The sequence below is a fragment of the Mastomys coucha genome, unplaced genomic scaffold, assembly GCF_008632895.1.
Source record: "Mastomys coucha isolate ucsf_1 unplaced genomic scaffold, UCSF_Mcou_1 pScaffold18, whole genome shotgun sequence".
Taxonomy (NCBI): domain Eukaryota; kingdom Metazoa; phylum Chordata; class Mammalia; order Rodentia; family Muridae; genus Mastomys; species Mastomys coucha.
Genome location: NW_022196900.1, coordinates 83,479,890 through 83,504,011, shown reverse-complemented (window position 1 = coordinate 83,504,011; position 24,122 = coordinate 83,479,890). Strand labels below are relative to the sequence as shown.

Genomic DNA, 24,122 nt, shown 5'->3' with positions numbered 1-24,122 from the left:
GATTAAGTGCCACACCACACCATTTTAGCAGGTACCTCTCAGCAGTGCAAGTGTAAAATAAAGAGAAATGGCAAGAAATCCCTCATGGGACCCAGGTGAGCACAGGCAGAAATCAGACACTTACACTCTGAAGTGTGAACTTGTAAATTTTAAAGCATGCTCTAGATGTGCCTGCTTTTTGGAACAGCATGCTCACTTCTTGGGAAAGGAAATAAATATGCAGAGGTCATTTGTTGTGAGCTTTACAAACACACACACACATACAGACACATCTCCCCTACACACATGCCTTCACACAGACACACACACACACACACATGGGGACACACACAGGAATGACCCAGATATTTCTCATGAACAGGAGGAATTGGACTAAGTACAACACATCCTTTAAAAACATATTTATTTTATGTGCATAAGTGTTTTGCTTTTGTGTGTGTGTGTGTCTGTGTGTGTGTGTGTGTGTGTATACCATGTGCATGTCTGGTGCTCCAATAGGCCAGAAGAGGGTGCCAGATCCTCTGAAATCAGATGTAAAGAGTTGTGAGCTGCCATGAGGATGCTGGGAACTGAATCCCCACTCTTTGCAAAAGCAGCAAGTGCTCTTAACACTTCTGCCACCTCTCCATCCTCAGCTCAGTGAACAGAGTAAAAACCATGAACACTGGTGAAAAACATGAGTAAAACATGTTTAAGAACTGTGGATCTTGGAGCTGGAAAGATGGCTCAGCGGGTAAGAGCACTAACTGCTCTTCTGAAGGTCCTGAGTTCAAATCCCAGCAACCACATGGTGGCTCACAACCATCTGTAATGAGATCTGATGCCCTCTTCTGGTGTGTCTGAAGTCAGCTAAAGTGTACTTACATATAATAATAAGTAAATCTTTAAAAAAAAACAAAAAAACAAAAAAAAAAAAACTCTGGATCTTAATGGTGGGCAATAGGCTACACTGTCTCATTTCATTAAAAAAAATGCATATTATATATAATCATAGAAAAAGGTCAAGAGGCACAGTCACACCAAAAAACTAAGCTGATTATTCACGGAGTATTAGAATTTGGAGTGGTTTTAGCTTCCCTCCTGCTTCCTTCCTGTTTTCACGTGACATGAAGAATGTTAACACTGCCCTCAAAGCAGAGCAACATGGTTATTAGGGAGACTGAAGCCTAGACAAGCTATCCCTTTTACATTGAAAGACTGTGGGTCTCACAAAGTGGTAGACAGTGTGCTGTGACTGCTCCTGCGTGGCATGAAGACTCAGTTCTCAGGGTTTCCACGTGCACGAGGAGTCTTCTTGCTAGGGGCACGAGGGATCTTCTTGCTAGGGCATCTGACGGCTCCCTTAGTCCGAGCTAAGAAGTGGCAGGAATCCAGCAGCAGCAGGAGCCCCAGACAGGTAACAGCTGGGATATAAGTACTCAGTGACTCTTTCAGAACCACCAAAGTGAAGACAGCCCCTAGAAAGGAAGACACCCAGGAAATTCAAGGGATTTCAGCCCAGGCTGACCCATTCCAGTTCACACACCCCTCCCCCAACCCCTCCCCCCACCCCCATTAATCACCCCTCTACACCTCTTCCAGGAAGTAGGATAAAGAATTAGAAGCCCCTTGAGCTAATGCATGCCCTGGAGTAGGAGAGAGTCAAAGTGGGACAATGGGGATGTGGAAACTAACTTTCCCTCAACTCTTTCTTAATAGTCCTAAATCTACTGGAGGACTCAAAGTGGGATCCCAGGGCCTTGAGGAGAAAGTGTGGTAATGAGCTGAACATGAGGAAAGCTTTACAAACGGAGAGAAGCTTTTAGTGGCAATAATGTGACACTGGCCAAGGAAGGCACGCAAGTCAGCACAGGGGTGTCTAGCCTTTGCAGCAGCAGCTCTCCTGTCTGTACACTGGCACCTCTTGTTGGTGGCACTCCTGAGAAAGCGCCTTCTAGAGAACTTCTCTACCTCTCCGGTCAAGGGACTCCAGTTTTCCTGCTGGCTGCTCTGACACCCACACGGCACATTAAGTGGCAGCTGCTATTCCACACCCTCCAGGAATGAGCGTTGACCAGAGAGTGGGAGCTCTTGAGGTCATGCTATATGCTTATACTGGGACACTGTGCGGCCACAGACGGGATGGGGAAAGCATGTGAGAGTGTTCCAGTGGCGGGGATATGGTACAAGGCATTTCAAAAACTCCTAGTCTCAAGATTATGGAAGCTTTGGCAGAGCAGGAAGTGTTCCCAGCCCCAGAAAAGAGAAGACAGCAGAAAAGGAAAAACAGCTAGATTTTTTTTTCTATCATCCCCAGGAGAGCCCAGTTGCCGCCCCCCCCTTACCCATCATGAGTAGGATCAAGAGCACATTACTGATCTCTTGGAGCACAGGTGGACCCACGACCAGCAGCACCCCAGCCAGCAGTTCCAGCCAGCCCACAGCTGTTTGGTAGCTTATAGGATCTGGCTGGTAGCCGAACACCTTCAATGGGAACACCTCAGCAAACTGCTCGAACAAGGCTTTCTACGAGTGGTAGGGAACGCCTGTCAGTACTACTCATCAAAAAATGCAGTGCCTGAAGGCACCACAGAGACCTCTTCTGCCTGTAACCGGCTCCCCAACAAAACTACTACAAGTAGAGGCCAGATCTTGGTTTAAGAATCTGGTAAGGAGGGGCTACCCTATGGGGATGACCTTTGGAATTAGGAACAGACATGCCCATGTGAAAAAGGGCTTCAGGGGGTTGGGCATTTAGCTCAGTGGTAGAGCACTTGGGCAAGTGCAAGGCCCTGGCTCTGGGGGGTGGGGGGAGAATGAAGAAAAAAGGCTTCAGGTATAGAGACGGTTTTATGTCCTCACCAGACTTCTCCATAGTTGAGAGCCCAGCTCAAATCCCAGGAGAAGGGAATGGGGCTTGGACTTTCCCACCTAGGGCCAGGGCCTGGGAAAGGCCGCAGATTCTCTTTGTGCCAGGCCTAGTTTCTCTTCTCTCTGAGTATTTGCTGGTGGGATGGAAAGGTTCCTTAGAGAATGACTGACATTTTCCATCTCCTATGCAGGTCCTGATCCCACTGTGGCAGACACAAGGAACAGGTGACGGGGTATGAAGTAACACACCGCACTGGGGCCACCTCAGGACTGTTTCCTATGGTCTGACTGCAACCCTGCCTCTCCTACTCTGGCCTCCAAGGAAGAAGCTCCATGTTGTCATCTACAGAGTCACTCCAGAACCCCACAGCTGAATTGAAAAGAAAAAAAAAAAAAAACATGCATTTTTAAATTTACAATTTTGTGCTGGGCTACAGTGACAGCTGTCCTGGAAAATATGTGGTCCAAGGGCCACACGAGACACACCTGCAGAGACTTTAAGCTGTCTGGCTTTTACCATATCTATCCCAAAGAACCCACTACCTCTCTGAAGGAGGAGGAGGAGGGGGGGGAGGAATGAAAGAGGAGGAGGGGAAGAGAGGAGAAGAAAGGAAAGGAAGAAGAGGGAGAGAAGAAGAGGAGGAGGAGGGAGGGAGGAGAGGAAGAAGAATAAGGGGAAGAGGGGAAGGAGAAAAAGGAAGAAGAGGAGGGGGGCAGAGGAACGTAGCAGCATCCAGGCTTGGGAGAAGGTAACAGGGATCTTCCACAGAGCCTGGCTCCTCTGGGGGTCTGGAACGGCTGGTGGACCCTCTCAGGAGAAGGAATCACAGTCAGTGACTTCTATGCAGCTATTCCAGGCTCCTTAGGGCACTGAGGAGTCTAGGTTAGATTAGTCTACTTTGGGCCTTGCTTGACTAGCTGTGTCATGTTTTGGCAAATTACATTCTATCTTCATGGCTAGTTTCCAAGCTTAAAAAAGATTTCTAAGGTGGTATAAGCCATTAATCCTAGTAATCGGGAGGCATGGGCAAATAGATCTCTGCAAGTTCGAGGCCAGCCACTATATATAGTGAGTTCCCGGCCAGCCAGCCAGAGCTACATAGTCAAAAGACCAGCTCAAACACACAAAAACCAAATAAAGTAAAATTCTGCCTCCCCCAACCTGGAACAATGGGTGGTGGGTGTGGAATGCAGAGGAGCGCTAGGTCACTTTTTCACTTTGTCTGGACCTCCTGAGTCCCATCACTTCTCCAGCTCTAAATCGGCTTGGGGACAACATGCTCGGCCAGCAGTGGAAGTCCCGTACCCCCCCACCTGGAGGTGTAGAAAACTGGAGGGAAGGCCCAGGCGCCCTAGAGCCCGAAGGCATGCAGCCCCCGGGAACCGAGCACACCCTGTCCTTCCCCGGGTTCCGCTCACCATCTGTTGTGACACAGGGGCCGAGACCTGAAAGAGCTTGGCAGCCCCGGTGAGCGCAAAGAAGACGCCGAGCAGAACTCGCAACAAGCCGAGCCTAAGCTGCATAGCGCGCTGGCTTCCTGGACAACTCTTCCTCCCTACCGGAAGACCACAGTCGCCGGGCCCCGCCCACCCAATTACTCCCAACTTCCAGCCCCGCCCACTGATGGCCACCTCCACTAAGACACACACTAAGAGTGTGTGTGTGTGTGTGTGTGTGTGTGTGTGTGTGTGTGTGTGTGTGTGTGTGTGTGTGTTGTGTTTGTGTGTGTGTGTCCGCGTCCGCGTCCACGTGACCCGGCCTTCAAGCTCACCAGCGCTGGAGGAATCTGACACCACCCCCCAACCCCGTGTCTCTGGGTCTGCATCTATATGGGAGTTGTACAATGGCCTTCAGAAAGTAATTTGTAAATCAGTGAACCCTACAATTAATGAGCAATAAAGCAGTAACTGTAAGTTTTTCTTGTCCACCTATTGCTAAAATACCTGCCCCTCTCGTTGCTCAAATGAAAGAAAAATGAGAAAGATATTTAAAGAATCCCTTACTTGAGCCAGGCAGTGGTGGCTCATGCCTTTAATCTCAGCACTCCAGGACAGCTAGGGCTACACAGAGAAACCCTGTCTCGAGAAAAAAAAAAAAAAATAATCCCTTACTTGTCTATACTGGCAAACACAGGACCAATTTTTTCCGGTTGTCGAGTTTTTTAACATACACCCAAAAGGAAAATAATAACACTCTAGAAATGATTAAACAATGTTCAAGGAATTTTCACAACAGTTGAAATTTATATAAAAACTAACACCTCAGGGTACAAGGGTAAAAGTGCTGACCTACATACATTTGTATACCATCTATGGCTGGGCCACTTAATACTATCTGACCTTTTATGAAAGTCGGCTCCAGCCAAGCATGATGTGCCTGTAATTCCCATATTAGCAAGATGAGACCTGAGGACTGCCCAGAGTTGAATGCCAGTATGGACTTCACAGCAAGAACTAGGCCAGTGAGGACTATATTGCAAAGCCCAGTCTCCAATAAAATACATACATATATACATATATATGCAAATATATGCATATGTATATATGTGTGTATGTATGTGTGTGTGTATATATATATATATATATATATATATATATATATATATTCCCAAGCCCTGGTCTAAAGGTCCAAAAGCAACGCTAAATTATGGGCTCAAACTCTCCTGCAGTTCATGCTTGCTGGCCACCTACTTGGATCTGCACAGAACTCTCTGAGGGAAGGTGACATGGCTGATGACTAAAACTGCTCATGTTTTTAAAGTGCACTTGCCTACTTGGTCATTCAGGAAGGTACTGGTCGGTGGCCTAACTTAACTCTATTTTGTCACTTTTTTTCCTTAGTCACTTTCTCCTGTGATAACCTGGACTCTAGGAAAGACAGAACTGACCCATAAATATAATGCACAGTGAAGAACTACAGCTAGCCCCAGGCAACAGGGAGCCTGGCAGAGCAGATCACCCCTTAAATGAGGTGAAGGCCATAAGGATGAAGCCAAGACCAAACTGCTCCCCTAAAGTGGGAACTTCTCCAGAACCATCTGCAAATTTAGAGCTGAAAGAACGATCAATCAGACTACTGTCCTTACCCAGGAGACCGACCGGATGTCAGGCACCCAACCCTCCACTGCTCCCTTTTCTGTGATATTTCAGAGTCCCAGTTAGTCCTTCAAACTAAGGTGGCATTGTGTCGGACACCTTTAAAACCTGCCGAGGCAGGGTCAGTGAGTCACAATCTGCTCTTCCCAGCCCAGTCTTGTTCTGCCCTTCACTGCTCACCTCTAACTGGTGTACTGGGACAAGTGGATTGGCCTGGTCTCTTGGGGAACTCTGTAAATAAGGCATTTCCTCTGAAACTCCAAGAACAATCACCAACATAAAGGCCACATTTTCTCCCTTGTGTTATTAAAATTATATATAATTATACTCAGTTCCACAATTCTTAAATCCCTGTACAACAAAGGAAAAATATTAAAACATTTCATCACTGAAAATACAGATACATTAGCAAATTGTATTTTAGGATACATATACAAAATTTAACACAAAATTGTACACTCTGACGATAAGCAATACAATTCTACTTTTTCTCCTTTGCTAACTTGTCTATCCTTGGAACTAATGATGTGACTGCCAGTCTTAGGGTGGGACCGTAAGTCCGAGGGTCTGTTGGTTTAGATGCAGCCAAGGCCGAGAAGGCAGTGTCGCACAGACAGGTGCTTGAGAAGGGCAGCAGCAGCTTCATTGCCTTTTCATGGAGCTGGGGGTAACTTGTCTTTGCATTGATCCAAAACTGCGTGACAGACATTGATTTATGAACTGACTGGAATCTCGTATCAGAAGATAATGCTGTGAGGTTTTCTTCTTCAGAGTCAGTGAGATTGCTATTCTGGTAACTGGCAAAAGGATCCATGAGCCACAGATTTCCCGAACGCAGGTCCTCTTCTGGAGGGTAACAGTCATGGAATAGCTGAGAAAGTCCTTCCAGGTGCTCAAAAATCACGCTAGCAATGTTTCTCACACCTACACCTGATGAGTCTAAGAACTCAGAAAACAGGGGGAGCGTACCATAATCATGCTCTCGTGCACGCTTCAACCACATTTTTAGCTTCTTCCTAAATACATCAACTTTATTATACAAATTGAAAAAAGTAGTCATGGTTCCTTGGAGACTTGAATTTAATTTATTTATAAGTGAAAATATATCTGCTAAGTAGGCTAGCTTTGCAACCCACTCTTCATCATGGAAATACCTGGCCAAATCTGAATGCTTTTGATTTAAAAATATTTCAATTTCATGTCTCAGTTCAAATAATCTTGTTAAAATTTTCCCTCTTGACAGCCAGCGTACCTCAGCATTAAGTGGTAAATTCACCTGCTCAGATCCCATCTCTTCACACAAAATTTTCAACATTTGTGAATCTGAGGCACTGTTCTTTACAAAGCTTAAAATTCGTGATGACTGCAAAAGAACTTCATGTAAGCATGGAGATAGCTTTTCAGCTGCTAAGTGTTCACGGTGAATGAAACAATGTGTAAATGTCACTGTATTCTTGGCAATTTCTTGGATCTTTGACCTTAAACGAGAATACCTGTCAGTCATGCTTGCAGCCCCATCAGTACAGAAACCAACACAGTGGTTCCAATTCAGAGATCTGCTATCAATAAATTTACTTATTAATTCAAACACTTCAAGATCTGTGCTCGGAGAAGGCATTTCAGTGCAAAATAATAATTCTTCTTTCACATCTCCATAGTCATAGTCAATGAAGCGGACATAGCAGAGGAGAAGCGGCACTTCTGTGACCTCGGACGACTCATCCACCTGAAGGGCAAACCACCTGGACTCCCGAACCTTCTGCAGCAGCTGGTCTTCAATGTCTTCAGACAGTTTCTTGATCCTGCACCCAATTGTGCTATTAGAAAGAGGGATAGTTTTCATTTTGTCTCCAGCACTTGAACCCAAAACTTCTGAACACATTTCTACTAAATATGGTTTAATTAATTCTTCAGCAATCGAGAATGGCTTATTTCTGGCAGCAATTTGGAAAGCGATTAAATAAGAAGCTTTCACAAGTGACTCTTCAACTAGTAAACACTTTTTTAAAGAACCGTTTTGACATTCCATTTCAAGTAATTTTTCCTCAAAAAAGTCTACTGGCTTGTTCTCTAAATCTGAATGTTTTGCCTTCAAATGGTTAGAAAGGCTTACTGGCATCGCACTTTCACTAGGTAAGACCTCTCCACAAATGACACACTGTGGGCTCAATGAATTTTCCTTTGATCCAGAACAGATAATGAAACCAAATTTGATATATTCTGCATTGTAAGTTTGGAAAAAGTCTATTCTTCTTTTCTTTGCAGGTGGAGAATTAGGTTCTTCATTTTTCCCATCTGGCAGAGGTAAATCTAAAGGGAATATTTGAATCACTGTTATGATATGAACATGTATATTATGTTATGAACAGATGTGTTATGAAAAACTAGACAAAGATCTCTTCACACAGCTTGACCCAATGTTGCCTATAAAATCTAAAATCTAGCAGTTGAAAAGAACACTAGAGTACAGCTCAGCAGCAGAGCACTTTACCTGGGAGGTGTGACACCCTACAGCCAACCCTCAGCACCAAGACAGGCAAACCAACCACATGTAAACTCTAAGGCCAGTCCTGGAGTTTGACTGTGTTGTATACACTAGAATCTAAGCCCAGCACTCAGGAGGCAGAGGCAGGTGGATATCTAGTGAGTTAGAGTCCAGCCTGGTCTACAGAGTAAGTTCCTGGATAGCCAGGGCTACACAGAGAAATCCTAACTCAAAAAACAAATAAAAAGATCAAATAATACAAAACAAAATGAAAATTAAGCACAAACATCCCAGATGTCTACAGACCTTTTACTACAGTTTACATGTAAAGAAAGGTTACAGACGTTCATGTAACAGGTAAGAGTATCATTTTCCACAGAAATATAAAACAATCAAATTTCCTGAAGAAAGAATTCTCTTTGACTCCTACCAAAGGAGAGGAACCCTATTAGAAGGCCAATATTACTTTTACCAGAGTAAGTTTTATCTATTTATTTATTTAGAGACAGGCTCTTGCTATTCAGCCCAAAATGGCTTTAAACTCAAGATGTTTCTGCCTCATTCTCCCAAATAGCTGGGACTATAGTAGCTCACCACAAGACCCAGGCCCAGGTTTCTTACATATACCTTAGTCTACGGAATAAAGTTATGATTAACAATAAAAGAAACTGGAACTATAGCTCTGTGGCAAAATGCAAAGCTCTAAATTGACTCATTGGCAACACACACATACACACACAGACACACACAGACACACACAGACACACACAGACACACACTCACACACACACACACACTTCGGGCAGAGCTGGCTACTAAAATAACTGAAAAACACAAGGAATATGAGATTAAGGCATTACCATTGATTGCAGCAACACTGTATAGCTTTTCCATGTAGGAGTTCATAAAATTTTCTATCACCAACACCCTAGACCTATTATCTATTATTTCAGTAACCTATAATTAAATAATTAAATACAGAGTTTAAAAGAAAAGAAGAAAAAAGATTGAATGAACTAAGGCTCAACTGGTAATGCTTTTAAGCAAATATGTCTATCAGTAATTATAATGGCTTATCTAAACATTTGAAAGAGCAGCACACACACATATAAAATGTTTACCTCTACATATAATACTCTATGCATATGGATTTGAAGTATATAATCCGAATTAATATTTTATACTCAAAATCACTGCCTTTACCTTTTTATTTTTTAAAAAAAGGAAAAAAACCTTACACAAGGCGCCAGGACACTTACCTGTCTGGCATGCAGCATGGTGGGTATGTGGCCTGCAGGAGGTGGCCTTGGTCTGTGTGACTGGCTTGCACAATATGGCTTTGTTCTTCAGAAGCTTAGGGGACTGAGAAGGCTCAAGTCTCTCAGCAGGTGCCTGTGCACTTCCCTAGATAGAAACAAGTCAATGAACCAGAGTGGCTTTCGTACATTACCAATGTCTATATCGCTATCACATGAAAAGCAATGTTATCCCTCTAGAAGAGTAGTTACAAACAGAGAGCATTCTGGGGGAGAAATTATCAAACCCACTAACTCCTAATTCCCCTCATCAGCACTGATTCCATTTATTGACTTTTTAAAAATACTCTGGAATACGCCAGATGTGTTGATGCATTCCTTTAACCCAGCACTAGGGTTGGGGGGGTGGGGTGCAGAGGCAGGTGGATCTCTTGAGTTTAAGGCCAGCCAGGTATCGAGTTCCAGGATAGCCAAGGATGTTACACAAAGAAACCTTGTCTTGAAAAACAAAAAAAGAAACAAACAATCCTGGAGGATGGACAATGGCTAGCATGGGCAAAGCCCTAGGTTCAATCTCTAGGGACACATACACACAAACATATGCACACGCACAGACATATACACACATTCTCTTTCTTTTAAAGATTTATTTATTTATTATATGTGAGTACACTGCAGCTCTTTTCAGACACATCAGAAGAGGGCGTCAGATCTCATTACAGATGGTTGTGAGCCACCATGTGGTTGCTGGGAATTGAACTCAGGACCTCTGGAAGAGCAATCAGTGCTCTTAACCACTGAGCCATCTCTCCAGCCCCACACATTCTCAAATACACATTCTCACATACACACATATATACATTCACACACATAAACACATAAATTATTCTGCCTAAAATATGAGCCAAATAAAGAAAAATTTTGCTGGGCTGGTGAGATGGCTCAGTGGTTAAGAGAACTGACTGCTCTTCCAGAGGTCCTGAGTTCAAATCCCAGCAACAACATGGTGGCTCACAACCATCTGTAATGAGATCTGATGCCCTCTCCTGGTGTGTCTGAAGAGAGCTACAGTGTACTTACATATACCAATAAATAAATCTTAAAAAAAAAAAAAGAAAGAAAGAAAAATTTTGCTAATAAGGGTAATTATTTTTAAAAAAAACATCTAACCTCAGACTCCATAAAAAAATTTATATATAATCACTACTGATTAAAGATCTCAACTGAAAAACACAAAACAGAAGAAAAAAGGCAAGGAGAATTTCAAATGACTAGAAGAGAAAGGAACTATTCTTAAGAGCAATGTAAAATCAAAGCAAAAAAATATTGATACATTTGACAACCTGGAAATTAAAAAACAAAAAACAAAAAGCTTTTGTAAACAAAGATCTCTGTAAAGCAAAAGTAAAAGAAAATAGAGTGAGATATTTATTTAAAATACATTTATTTCATTCAGAAAACATTTACCGAATGTTTACCATAAGTCAAGGACGGACTAAGCCCTGAGGATGCAACAGAAAACAGACAAGCAAGAGTTCTGCTCTCAGGAGCCTCACATCTGAGAGGAGACACAGAAACAAACAAGTCCAGCAATCAGATGACAGACATAGCAGTGGAAAGGGTGAAGCAGCTGAGAGCAACTCCTTTTTTGAAAGGAGTGTGGGAGTGAAGGCCGACCCTCTGAGCTATTCAAGAGCCAGCCAGGTTGGAGGAAACAGCACAGCTAGGAAAGGCATGCCACCCAGCCTGACCACCCGAGTTCAGGCCCCAGTCTGAGTCCTGCAACCTCTGTAGTAAAGGGAAGAACAGACTCCCCCCAGAGTTGTCACCCACATAGGTACAATAAGGACAAAATTAAGGAGAAGAAATGTGTACACAGCTGATGGCCCTCTACCCAGAGTCAACTCTGAAAATAGCCACTCCTCAGAGCTGATAGATGAGATAGGTCAGTGGCTCTGACTATACATGGCAGCATCTATGGCAAGCTTCAGCACAGCACCCTGCTCTTGTTTAGCCAGCTGTGTTGGAGGCAGATTTACATGACTTTGTATCCAGCTACTTAGTCCCTTGGAGAGTGTTCTTGTACTAAATGAGCCAGAAGGACACTTATACACCATGCCATGACACCTCCCTATCCTTGCACATAGACTCATCTTACATGTGCTAGTGTTTCTGTGGAATAAAGTCTGAGGGTTATTGGCCAGTTGCAAGTATATGATTTAAATTCTGGTGGCATCAACACACTGCTCTTGAAAAAAGTTGTTATCTAATTGTGTGGCCATAAGCAATATATGTGAGCTCATTTTCCAATCTCCTAGTCACAAGACCATTTTACTTGAGGCTACTCCTCAGTCAGTGGGTACTTAGTCTACTGTAGAGGGCTATTCTTTATGTTTAACATTCCTTGTATCCCCTTGCCTGTGAATGGTCCATCATAACAGTTACCATTGTCCTACAAACAGATTCACTCATCAGTCATAGTACACATGATTTAATCCCAGCACTGAGGCAGAGTCAGGCAGATATATCTATGAGTTCAAGGCCAATCTGGTCTACAAAGTGACTTCCAGGACACCCAAGGCTACACAGTGAGATGCCTGTCTCAAACACCACCACCATCATGCCCACAAATTCTGTCTAGACATAATGACCCACTCAGGAGGCAGAGACAGAGGATAATCCTAGATTCAAGAGCAGACTGACTACACAGTGAATACTCTGTCTCAAAAAAACTTTTTATGTTTTCAAATGAATGTGCCATAAAACCCAAAGACTCAAACAGTAAACAACTGGAAATAATTTGCCCTGTCAAAATTCTTCCCCAGTCAGCTTTTCTCAGAGGGACTCACCTTCTTGCTGGTGCCTCTCCAGGATATTCTCTAGGTCTGGACAAGCAGATGTTCATGTGTATTTAAAGCACAAATGGGAGTGTGCGATACTAAGGTTTATGACTTCTTTCCAGAAGCCTGGATACATAGGCCCTACTCTTTCTGACAAAAGCATAGTGTCCCATGACATGAATATAGCAGGCTTACTTTAACTGTAACCCAGAGCCTCTGCATGTCTGTGCAGCCTCTGGGTAGCTTATGTAAATAGAGGTGGGACTGGAAAGGGGTACATCTCAGACTCTGCTTGGGTACTCAAGAGTGATCTATGGCCAACCCCAGCCATTGATGGGAAAATTGGGTTTCAAGCTTCTGTAATTACAAACAATACAAACCAATTATAAACCACACCTGCACTTTTTTTTTTTTTTTTTTTTTTTTTTTTTTTTTTTTTTTTTTTTTTGGTTTTTTGAGACAGGGTTTCTCTGTGTAGCCTTGGCTGTCCTGGAACTCACTCTGTAGACCAGGCTGGCCTCGAACTCAAAAATTCGCCTGCCTCTGCCTCCCAAGTGCTGGGATTAAAGGCGTGCGCCATCACTGCCTGGCTACACCTGCACTTTTAAACGTCTCTAGTTTCTACTAAAATGATCTGAAATCATTTTACCCATTCATACTCCTATCAGCAACATGTGAGAGTGCCTTCATGGTTCATTTTTATCTTGGCAGTTAGATAAACAGTAGTTCTAAGTTCAATCCCATTCATTTTTGTCCAAACAGCATTCAGTGTTGTGAATTATTACTGTTGTTTTACCTGAATGTATGTCTGGTGCACATGCCTGGTGCCCACGGAGGCCAGAAGAGGGCATGGGATGCCCTGGGACTAGAGTTAGCAAGTGTTCTTGCTAATAACTCTGAGCCATCTCTCCTGCCCCAATTTTTTATTTTTGCTTCTGATACAAAGTCTTCCTAGATAGCCCAGCCCAATGTAAAACTGGTGATCCTCCTGCCTCTACCTCTGCCTCTGCCTTAGTGAGGAGACTACAGGAATATTCCACCTAGCCAAGTTTCATTCCTCAGTAACAGTAAAGATGAAGACTGTTAAGAACTACTTTAATGTCAGGTCTGTAAACCAGCAGATACTCTTGCTTCTTTTCTATTGGTTGTTGGGTCTTTTATTTATTCTCTTTACATATTTTTAAAAACTAGTTTTGGGGATTGGGCATTATAGTTTGGTAATTGAGCACTTGCTTAGCACTCCAAGGCTCTGATTCAATCCAAAGCACACATGCACTCAATCACAAAATCACTGCCACCTCTGCATTTACCCATGTCTTCCCTCCCTGAGGCAGTCTCACTGTGTAGTGCCAGGTGGCAGAGAACTCAGTAGACCAGGCTGGCCTCAAACTCACAGCTATCGACCTGCCTCTGCCTCCCAAGTGCTGGGATTAGAAGTATGATGAGCCAGCATGCCTACCCCTTTTATCTTTTGAGTCTAGAATACTGAATTTCCCTTACAGATTCCTTAATGGCTTCTGAGTTTTGTGACATATTTGTGACATTTTCCCCTATATATTTCTTAGTTCTTTTGTTTCTTACATCTAAATCCCCATTTGAACTTATTTTGTTAAAATTGGTTGGTAGAAATGCAAACTATTTTCTTCTATATGCCTAGTTGTCCCATTATTTATTGAATAATTCATATTTCTCCTACTGATCTGAAATATCACCATTTATTCTCACAATATATAAATATATGTGAGTCTATTTCTTATTTTTTCATAATATCTTAGGAATACTGTGGGTTTCTGAAACCTTGATACCTACCCCAAGTGACAAACTTCTCCGACAAGAATGTATCTCCTAATCTCCCTAAACAGTTCACCAACTGGGGATCAAGCACTCAAATGCATGTGTCTAAGCGGCCATCCTCATTCAGACCACCACCAGCCGGGCCTGGCTTTTTTCATGAGGTTTGCTGGGGCTCAGACTCAGGCTTCCAGAACAAGTGCTCCTGCTCAGCTAGCTCTATCCCTTGCTTGGTTTTTCTTCCCATCTCCCATAGTCTTACCTTCATTTACTGTAACAACTGAACACTGTTTCTGTCACTATACTTGAAGACTATGTTAATTTTTTATTTTTGTGTGTCACAGATTGCTAATAGTTTTACATCTATTTCTTTTTTTTAAAGATTTATTGTTATATGTAAGTACACTGTAGCTTTCTTCAGACACACCAGAAGAGAGCATCAGATCTCATTACTAATGACTGTGAGCCACCATGTGGTTGCTGGGATTTGAACTCAGGACCTTCAGAAGAGCAGTCGATGCTCTTAACCACTGAGTCATCTCTCACCAGCCCCCTTTACATCTATTTTTATGGTTTTCCTTTGGATGAGTGGCTGGGTGGTTGGTCATCTGGATTTTCCTTGAGTTTCCTGTTTTTAACTTTCCATCTACTGAGGTTTTAAATTACCTTTTTCTTAGTGGTTTTGTTTTGTTTTGTTTTGTTCTGAGACAGGGTTTCTCTGTGTAGCCCTGGCTGTCCTGGAACTCACCCTGTAGACCAGGCTGGCCTCAAACTCAGAAATCCACCTGCCTCTGCCTCCCAAGTGCTGGGATTAAAGGTGTGCACCACCACTGCCCGGCTTCTTAGTGTTTTTAGGGGATGTTTATGTATAGCAATTTCCTATTACGCAAGGTTTTTCTTTCCATAGTTTCAGTTACTCACATCAGCTGTGGTGTGAAGAAATTAAACAGGAAATTCCAGAAACAAGTAATTCAGAAACTTTAAACTGCATGCCATTCTGAGTAGCATTCTGACACACGCATCTTTCTGCCTTTATATGGTGGTGGGTGTTTGGCTGGCTGACTCTTTCTTTACTTTTCAGTGGTGGCACTGATGACAACAGGTTCAGAACTATCAGAAGCCTTGCATGTGTTAAGGAACCACGCTACCACTGAAGCACATCCTGAGGACCCTTACATTGTTGGCTCTCTTCCCTTCTCATCCCTTCCTTCCCTGCCTCTCTCGCTCTTTCTTTCCTTACTTCCCTTCTTCAGAGCTTCAATAAATAATCCAGGCCAGGCAGTGATGGTGCAAACCTTTAATCCCAGCACTTGGGAGGCGGAGGCAGGCAGATTTCTGAGTTCGAGGCCAGCTTGGTCTACAGAGTGAGTTCCAGGACAGCCAGGGCCACACAGAGAAAACTTGTCTCAAAAAAAAAAAAAAAGTAATCCAGCCTGTCCTAGAACTTGGGGTGACTTTCCCATATGTGCCTCCCATATGCTGACACTACATGTGTGCCACCATGGCCAGCTCCCTTGGGTCAGTCTCTTTTTACCACGTAGACAATGGTTGGTTCCAGACAGACTTTTCCTTTTTTTTTTTTAAGATTTATTTACTTATTTATTTATTTTATGTATATGAGTACACTATTGCTATCTTCAGACACACCAGAAGAGGGCGTCAGATCTCATTACAGATGGTTGTGAGCCACCGTGTGGTTGCTGGGAATTGAACTCAGGACCTCTGGAAGAGCAGTCAGTGCTCTTAACCACTGAGCCATCTCTCCAGCCCCTAGACAGACTTTTCTTACTTTGACCTTACAGCCCCAGTTCACATATCCACTTGTCTACTGGTACTTACTCTTAGATAACTAATAAGCTGTCTCAAGTATGTTTTAAAAAGAATCCTTCTAATCCCGCAGCCTCCTCTCTAGTGTCCCTGCCTCACAGTCCCTGTTCTGTTTTACTGAATGGCTTCAGTGCCTTACCACCTGTCTTCCTGACGCTATTTCTGCTTTCTGTAGAACTTCCCTCCACATTGTTACCAGAATTTGTTTTGTTCTGTTTTCTTTTTTATGAGACAAAGCTATCCTAAAACTTGGTATATATCTGAGGATGATGTTAAACTTCTCATCCTCCTGCCTGCTGGCTACTGGCTTCATACACACCCAGAGCTTCGCGCATGCTAGGACCATATTCTACCTATCTTCCTCCTCCGTCACAAAGAACTTGGAAAAACACAAATCAATATGAGAGGCTGAGGAAGACAGATGATAATTCAGGGAGTCTGAATGAGGACATCGTAGTAAATGAAAACAAAACAACAGCAAACCCAACCCCCTGCTTCCCACAAATCAGACTATGTGACTCCTCTGCTTCTAAACATCAAATACAACCTGGAAAATAACAATAAAGAAGGTAGAAAGGAGCTTGTCTCCAAAATTAACCCTTCCCTAAATTGATTTTGATTGTGGTATTTTATCACAGCAACAAAATAAAGCATCTAATAGAAGCAAATAAACAAATCTAACTCTAGATGATGGAAATATAGCAGATCAGGGTTTGTCAAAGTACACTGTGGTGGTCTGAATGTAACTGAGCCCCACAGGTCCACAGGGAGTCGCACTATTAGGAGGGATGGTCTTGTTAGAATAGAAGTGTGTCACTGTGAAGATGGGTTTTGAGGGCTCCTATGCTCATTCCATGCCCAGTGACAGTCTCCTTCTGCTGTCCTAGAATCAAGATGTAGAACTCTTGGCTCCTCCAGCACCATGTCTGCCTGCACACTGCCATGCTTCCTGCTCTGATGATAAAACTCAAACTGTAAGCCAGGCCCAAGTAAATGTTTTCCTTCTAAGAGTTGCCTTGGTCATGGTGTCTCTTCACAGCAATGGAACCCCAACTGAGACATGCACCTTCGCTTGTTTTGCATACAAAGTTTTATTGGAATGCACTCGTCCATGTATTACTGTCTGTGGCTACTTTGGCATTAGATCAACAGAGGTGGCAGAGTCTCCAGTTGCAACAGAGACCATCCAATTTTCAAAGTCTTTTATTTTTATAAACTAAAACTAATTCAATCAGAGCTATTTGGTAACAGGTTTTTAAAATTTGTTTTTAACTTTATTTTCATTTCATGTGTATTGGTGTTTTGCCAGCACATATGTCTGTATGATGGTGTTAGATCCACAGGAATTGGAGTTACAGACAGTTGTGGGCTGCCATGTGGTTGCTGGTAATTGAACCCAGGACCTCAGGAAGAGTAGCCAGTGCTCTTAACCATTGAACCATCTCTCCAGACCCTTTAAAATATTTTAAATTTAGCCGGGCGGTGGTGGCGCACGCCTTTAATCCTAGCACTTGGGAGGCGGAGGCAGGCGGATTTCCGAGTTCGAGGCCAGCCTGGTCTACATAGTGAGTACCAGGACAGCCGGGGTTACAGAGAGAAACCCTGTCTCGAAAAACCAAAAAAAAAAAAAAAAAAAAAAATATTTTAAATTTTACTTTTAAGTATACGAACATTTTACCTCCATGTACACCTGAACACTACATGCATGCCTAATGCCCATGGAGGCTACAGATGCCAGAAGATGACATCAGATCCCCTAGAACTGGAGTTATAGATTGTTTTAAGCTGCTGGGTGGTGCTGGGAAATAAAGCTGGGTCCTCTGGAAGAGCAGCCACTGCTCTAACTGCTGAGCCATCTCTTCAGCTCCCAGGGACACAGTTTAAATAACAGGTGAATTACAGTGGGAAAAACATATAGGGAAACTGTATTAAATGAGGCATATATTCTTAAAAACTTGAGTAATTCAATACTAGCATAATTCTAATTGTACCACATACATAAAATAGAGGGATGAATCCTCAGAGCATACAAATTTATAGCCAGTACTGAAGATTGCTAGAAATTATGGTAGTTTGAATAAAAATGGTCCTTATAGGCCCATTGGGAGTGGCACTATTGAGACACTCAGCCCTTGTTGGAGTAAGTGTATCATTGGGCGTGGGCTCTGAGGTCTCAGATGCTCAAGCCAGGCTTAGTATGGTGTTTTCTTTTCCTGCTGCCTGCTGATCCATATGTAGAACTCTCAGCTACCTCTCTAGCACCTTGTCTGTCTACACAGCACCATGCTTCTTACCATGATGATAATGGACTGAATCTCTGAACTGTAAGCCAGTCCTAATTAAATGTTTTACTTTATAGGAGTTGCTGCAGTCATGTTGTCTTTTCATGGCAATAGAAACTCTAACTAAGATAGAAATTACATAAGACTATTTTTGTAAGTATATGTTGTTATGATTTGTATATGCTCAGCCCAGGGAATGGCACTATTAGAATGTGTGGCCTTGTTGAAGTAGGTGTGTCACTGTGGGTATGGGCTTTAAGATCTCATCCTAGCTGCCTGGCAACAGTTTTCTGCTAGCAGCCTTCAGATGAAGCTGTAGAACTCTCAGCTCCTCCTGCACCATGTCTGCCTGGATGCTGCCATGCTCCTGCCTTGATGATTATAGACTGAACCTCTGAACCTGTAATCCAGCCCCAATTAAATGTTGTCTGTATAAGAGTTGCCTTGATCATAGCGTCTGTTCATAGCAGTAAAACCCTAAGACATATGTTAATAATACTTATTAACTATATACAGCCGGGCAATGGTGGCGCATGCCTTTAATCTCAGCACTTGGAAGGCAGAGGCAGGTGGATTTCTGAGTTTGAGGCCAGCCTGGTCTACAGAGTGAGTTCCAGGACAGCCAGGACTACACAGAGAAACCCTGTCTCAAAAAGCCAAACAACAACAACAACAACAACAAAAACTATATACAGTAACATCTTACTTGTACAGTTAATGGCATAATTATTAATGGTGCAAGTGATTAATCACAATTTAAAATATGATTTAGTATAAAAATGTAATATATAAATATGTACAAGTTAACTTAATGGCTTTCACTAATGAGTACACTCTCTGAAAATAATTAAGTAGATATTATCATCTCCCAACAGGATAAATACTAGGAGTAAGAAGGACTGAACTGGGCAAGCTACCTTTCTACATTAGTGACTCCATGCAAGACTTCAGCCAAAGAGTGGATATGAGTGTGGTCTGAACCCTCAACTAAGGATATACAGATAAATTTCCCATCTTTTGCCCCTTTACTATGAGGAACCCATATTTGGATCATTACCTTCAAAAAATAGTAATTACTGATAAAATACAGTTAAAAGTGACAGCAGATACAGAGAGTCAGCTAAGACTCTGGTGACCTCTGCCTCATGGTCAACTCCCTCCTCTAAATGTACTTTAGTATTATTTTTGTCCGTGTGTGTGTGACGTAAGTACTACCTTGCACATGTGAAGGCCAGAGGACAAGTGTGTGAGCCAGTTCTCTCCTTATACCTTTGCATGGGTTCTGGGGATCAAAATCAGACGGTCAAGCTTGTGTGGCAGGCGTCTTTACCTGCTAGTCTACCTGCTTTCATTTCATCAAAAGTAATTCATGCTAGAACCGCCAGTTTTTCCACTTCTTCTGCTCTACTTGCCTGGCTATTATTTGGTAAGCTAGGCGAATGGTCTGCTTCGTTTATCACGGGACTTTGGGGTTTTGAGTGCTGCCTCTCATCCTGTAGAGGATCCATCCTCCTATTGTAACAGCATGAGACACCACAGCAGCGGCTTGGTCATCTGACTTCTGTTCAAAGGCACTGAATGTGGTATACTCTCAGCCTGAGCAGCACTGTTTGTGACACTTGAATGACACTGCTGTGGGAGACTTTCATCAGGAGCAAATATGTAAGATCAAACATGTGATGCTGCCGAAGGCTGATGCGATTTTATCCTCCTGCTGAGGTGATGATCGGCACAGGGCAGCACCAGTACAGTGTGCAATCCTCAGAGCCTACCAGGTCTCCAAGAACTCGTTCTTGGAAATTTTTTTAAGTTTGGGGGAAGTTTTACATTTTTAAAATTTGGGACATATTGTAGGAAATAAAGTAAATTCACACTCAGTACTATTTTCAGCCTCATATAGTTCAAAATTACAATGGAACCATGCTGAACTTTCCAAAGACTTTCTAGATAAACCAAAAACACTTAAATGTAGTAAGAGGGAAAGCAAGCAGCAGGAGTTAGCAAGCACTTAGACAACTAAGGGGCCTGAATACACACTGTGAGATAAATCAATGTGTATCCTTACTAATGATCTAGAGTCCATTGATAGAGTTCAGAACAGAAAATGTGTTACTACTCGACCTTTTGAAAAGACTAAGCTGTAAAGAGAAAAGCATTTATGTAATATATGTGTTATGTGTGAATATGCATATATGTATATGTATACATATTAGATTATAACCAAAATGAAAACCCAAATAAGTGGGGACTATCAAGTAACATATTAACAAAACAACTCACATTTCCAGTGATCTTTGTTGCCTCTGTAGGACCAGCACCTGATAAAAATCAGAACACACACGGTCATTCCCGAAATATTCATAAGTAAACATTAAAATTAGGGCATTTGTTTTTTCTCATTAAGGTGGGTTAGAGTCTGGACCAGAATTCCCTTACCCGCCCCCCCAAAAAATGGTCCAAAGGAACACTATGGTGCCTGAGCAAAGGTAAGATCTCTCTCTCAGGCCCCTGCTACTTCATTAGAATGCCTGGCAACAAAGGAGCAAACAGCGGGGGTTGGTGAGATGGTTCAGTAGTTGTAGTGGCTTGGTATACAAAGCACTAGGCCCTGAGTTTAGATCCTCAGAGCACATGTTTAAAAACAAGAGCAACAGGCATGTCTCTGCATCTGTAACCCCAACTGAGATAGGAGGACCCCTGGACTCTACTGACCATTCCAGCCTAGCCAGTCAATGAACTCCAGGTTCATTGAGACCCAGTCTTAAAACCTAAGGTGGGGGGTGGAAAGATGGCTCAGTGGTTAAAAGCACTGACTGCTCTTCCAGGGGTCCTGAGTTTGATTCCCAGCAACCACATGGTGGCTCACAACTATCTGTAATGAGATCTGACGCCCTCTTCTGGTGTGTCTGAAGACAGCTACAGTGTACTCACATACATAAAATAAATAAATAAATCTTAAAAAAAAAAAAGAAAAGAAAAGAAAAACAAAAGAAAATGTCTTTAAAAAAAAAAAAAAAAAGCCAGCAGTGGTGGTGCACGCCTTTAATCCCAGCACTTGGGAGGCAGAGGCAGGCGGATTTCTGAGTTCGAGGCCAGCCTGGTCTACAGAGTGAGTTCCAGGACAGCCAGAGCTACACAGAGAAACCCTGTCTCAAAAAACCAAACCAAAAAAAAAAAAAAAAAAAAAAAAGGTGTTTGCTACACAAACCTGAGTTTGATCCTCAGATCCCAAGTGGAAGGAGAGAACTGACTCCTAAAAGTTGTCCTCTGACCTCCACAAACAAGGCCTGGCATGTATGCACATATAACAATCATACATACATACATATATACATACATAAATATACAATAATAAAATTTAAATTTTCAACAACTAGAAAGATAGTGATAGAAGACATCTAACATCAACCTCTGGCTTCCATGTCCACCCACCTATTCAGAAGTAAGTATATACATACATATTCCAACCCCCAACACATAGTGGGGGGTATATTAAATTGTTCAAATTATTTGCTTATTTTATTTTATGTGTATAAGTCTTTTGCCTGCATGTATGTATGTGTACCACATGCATGCCTTGTACCCATGTAACCCAAAGGGGGAACTGGAGGAACAAATGATTAGAGCCTCCATATAGCTGCTGAGAGCTGTACCCAGGTCCTGTGCAAGAGCAGCAGGTGCTCCTAACTGCTGAGCTGTCTCTGCAGCTCATGAGAATCCTTTAAAAAGTTAACTATACACACCCCTTCCTTTCCAACTCGTCCCTCACCCTACACAGTGGGCATACTTCCTCATTACTATAAAGGCATTACCATTAAGAACTCTTAAACTAGGCAATACTTGCCTCTTGTTCAAACGCCTCTGCATCAAGTCATACCTGTTAAAACACTGTTAGTCTTCCTGGTGGGCTGAAGTGCAGGTATTTTTGCCAATGATGTCACACTGGTTATAACCGGTGTTGTAGCTATCCTTGGAGAAGGGAGTGCGGTCACAGCAGTTTGTGCCTTAGGAATAATTATCTGTGCTGGCTTTGGGAGCACAAATACTACAAAAAAGGGTAATAATGATACAGATTAGCATGACTCCTGCACAAGGATGACATACACATTTATGAACTGTTACATAAAAATAAGGAAGAAAATAAATGCTCATTAAAATAAACAACAAAGTTAGACACAGTATAAAAGGGTCACACAGGAATAAAATTGTTTAACAGGTAGTTTGTCAGGAAGTAACATAAAGCTGCAGCTCTGTGTAAGTCAGCCTGGGTGATTCTGGGAAAGTCTGGGTTCACAGGGACTTATGAAGAGCTGATTCTGTAAAATTCTAATTTCAAATGACAATCTAAAGTTCATATAAGACATCCCAAAATTTAGCAATTTTAACACCTAACAGATAAAATGCCAGGTATTATCGGCTTTGACAGTAACTAGAAGTTGAAGAAGAAGCCGCCCCTCCGAGTAACACTGTTTTTTCTCTTTTAAGTTAGGATACAAAATAATACGCTTCATTTTCAAATTGTGTATCACTGTATTTTACTAATATTCATCCTCATTATCCTGCCATGTACTCATGCCACCTTGTTCCCTTGCCCCTGCAATAGCTCCCCTGCTGCTATATGCATGTGAAAGAAAACAGACACCATCTGTCTTTCTTTTCTTCTACTCCTTTAGACCCTTCCTCCAGAGCCATAGTCTCCCTTCTAGTAGCAGTGGTTTCCCTCAACTATACTGTAAAACGAGTATCCCACCACCAAGCTGATGAGTCCTCGGATGGGCTGGCCAACACAGAGGCTTAGAATAGACACACATAAGGGAATCCAAGGTAACAACTAAGAGCAAACTGTAAGAAGCCAAAGCACACAGATTCTGTCAATCGTGTGTTCTCAAGGCTCTCAGCCCAGGATCTATACAAGGTTTGGATTAGAGAGTACTACTGAGAGGACACACTTTAAGAATATCCTGCACATCCTCTCATCTCAATTTTTTTTTTTTTTTGTTACGACATTAGTTGTCCTACTTGTAAAGTTATTTTATTTTTCAGGAAAAAAAAACTTTGCTGCCTATAAAGAACTGGTCTACTTTATTTTTCCTAATTAATGTGTTGCTCTTTTTTCTTTAGCTATAAGCAAGTTCTGCATCAAACTCTACCCCAGGCACAGCAACCATGTTAACACACTTACAGCCTCTCCCTTCGTTTGCTGTCTTTTTAATCTTTATTTCTAGTTATATTAACTGAGTAGTATGGATCCCTTAGTTTTACATACTTAGATTCACATAGGTTGAATCAAAAGCAATCAAATTAAATTTTCCTATGAAATAAGTATGTCTTGGTTTGGTTATGACAGCAAAAAGCATCTGAATTAATTTTGTCTCAAAGGCAAGCCATGTGATAGCTTTTTGTCAACTTGATACAAGCTAGGGTCATCTGAGAAGAAGGAAGGACTCTCAGTTGAGAAAATACCCCATCAGAGCACCCTGCAGACAAGTCTGTGGGGCATTTTCTTGATTAATGATTCATGTGGGTAATGTCACTCCTGGGTAGGTGGTCCTGGATTGCATGAAAAAGCAAGCTGAGCAATGGAGAACAATGCAGAAGCAGCATTGCTTCATGGTCTCTGTTCAGTGCCTGCCTCCAGGTTCCTGCCTCCAGGTTCCTGCCTCCAGGTTCCTGCCTCCAGGTTCCTGCCTCCAGG

The 24,122-nt window shown here is 42.5% G+C and overlaps 2 protein-coding genes across 7 annotated transcripts in view; both read right to left on the bottom strand.

Moving 5' to 3' along the window:
* Nucleotides 1-827: 827 nt before the first annotated feature.
* On the bottom strand, nt 828-4,417 carry Tmem35b (transmembrane protein 35B). 2 transcript variants are annotated; one of them, XM_031378703.1, is made up of 3 exons: nt 4,270-4,417; nt 2,325-2,505; nt 828-1,457 (listed from the first exon to the last, which is right to left on the bottom strand). In XM_031378703.1, exons 1-3 carry the CDS (start codon nt 4,372-4,374, stop codon nt 1,258-1,260), a joined length of 486 nt encoding a protein of 161 aa, XP_031234563.1. In that variant the 5' UTR covers nt 4,375-4,417; the 3' UTR covers nt 828-1,257. The 2 variants fall into 2 exon arrangements, 1 of the variants encoding a protein (XP_031234563.1); XR_004121065.1 differs by lacking the exon at nt 2,325-2,505 and having other exon boundaries at nt 1,326-1,457; nt 4,270-4,391.
* A 1,814-nt stretch (nt 4,418-6,231) lies between these two features.
* Zmym6 (zinc finger MYM-type containing 6) overlaps nt 6,232-24,122 on the bottom strand; it is a 49,996-nt gene continuing 32,105 nt past the window's right edge. For all 5 annotated transcript variants that reach the window (XM_031378700.1, XM_031378701.1, XM_031378699.1 and 2 more), the window contains 4 exons: nt 22,305-22,472; nt 20,708-20,745; nt 9,691-9,835; nt 6,232-8,256 (listed from right to left, as the gene is read on the bottom strand). In XM_031378700.1, the coding sequence (XP_031234560.1) occupies nt 6,428-8,256; nt 9,691-9,835; nt 20,708-20,745; nt 22,305-22,472 (2,180 nt within the window). In that variant the 3' untranslated portion in view covers nt 6,232-6,427. The remainder of the gene's footprint in view (nt 8,257-9,690; nt 9,836-20,707; nt 20,746-22,304; nt 22,473-24,122) is intronic.

Excerpts from the sequence above, each read along its gene's own strand:
- Tmem35b (XM_031378703.1), bottom strand. The coding sequence starts at position 4,374 with ATGCAGCTTAGGCTCGGCTTGTTGCGAGTTCTGCTCGGCGTCTTCTTT. Across the intron at positions 2,506-4,269 it reads CCCCTGTGTCACAACAGATG|AAAGCCTTGTTCGAGCAGTT; the intron begins GTGAGCGGAACC and ends TACCACTCGTAG. Across the intron at positions 1,458-2,324 it reads CTTGATCCTACTCATGATGG|GGGCTGTCTTCACTTTGGTG; the intron begins GTAAGGGGGGGG and ends CTTCCTTTCTAG.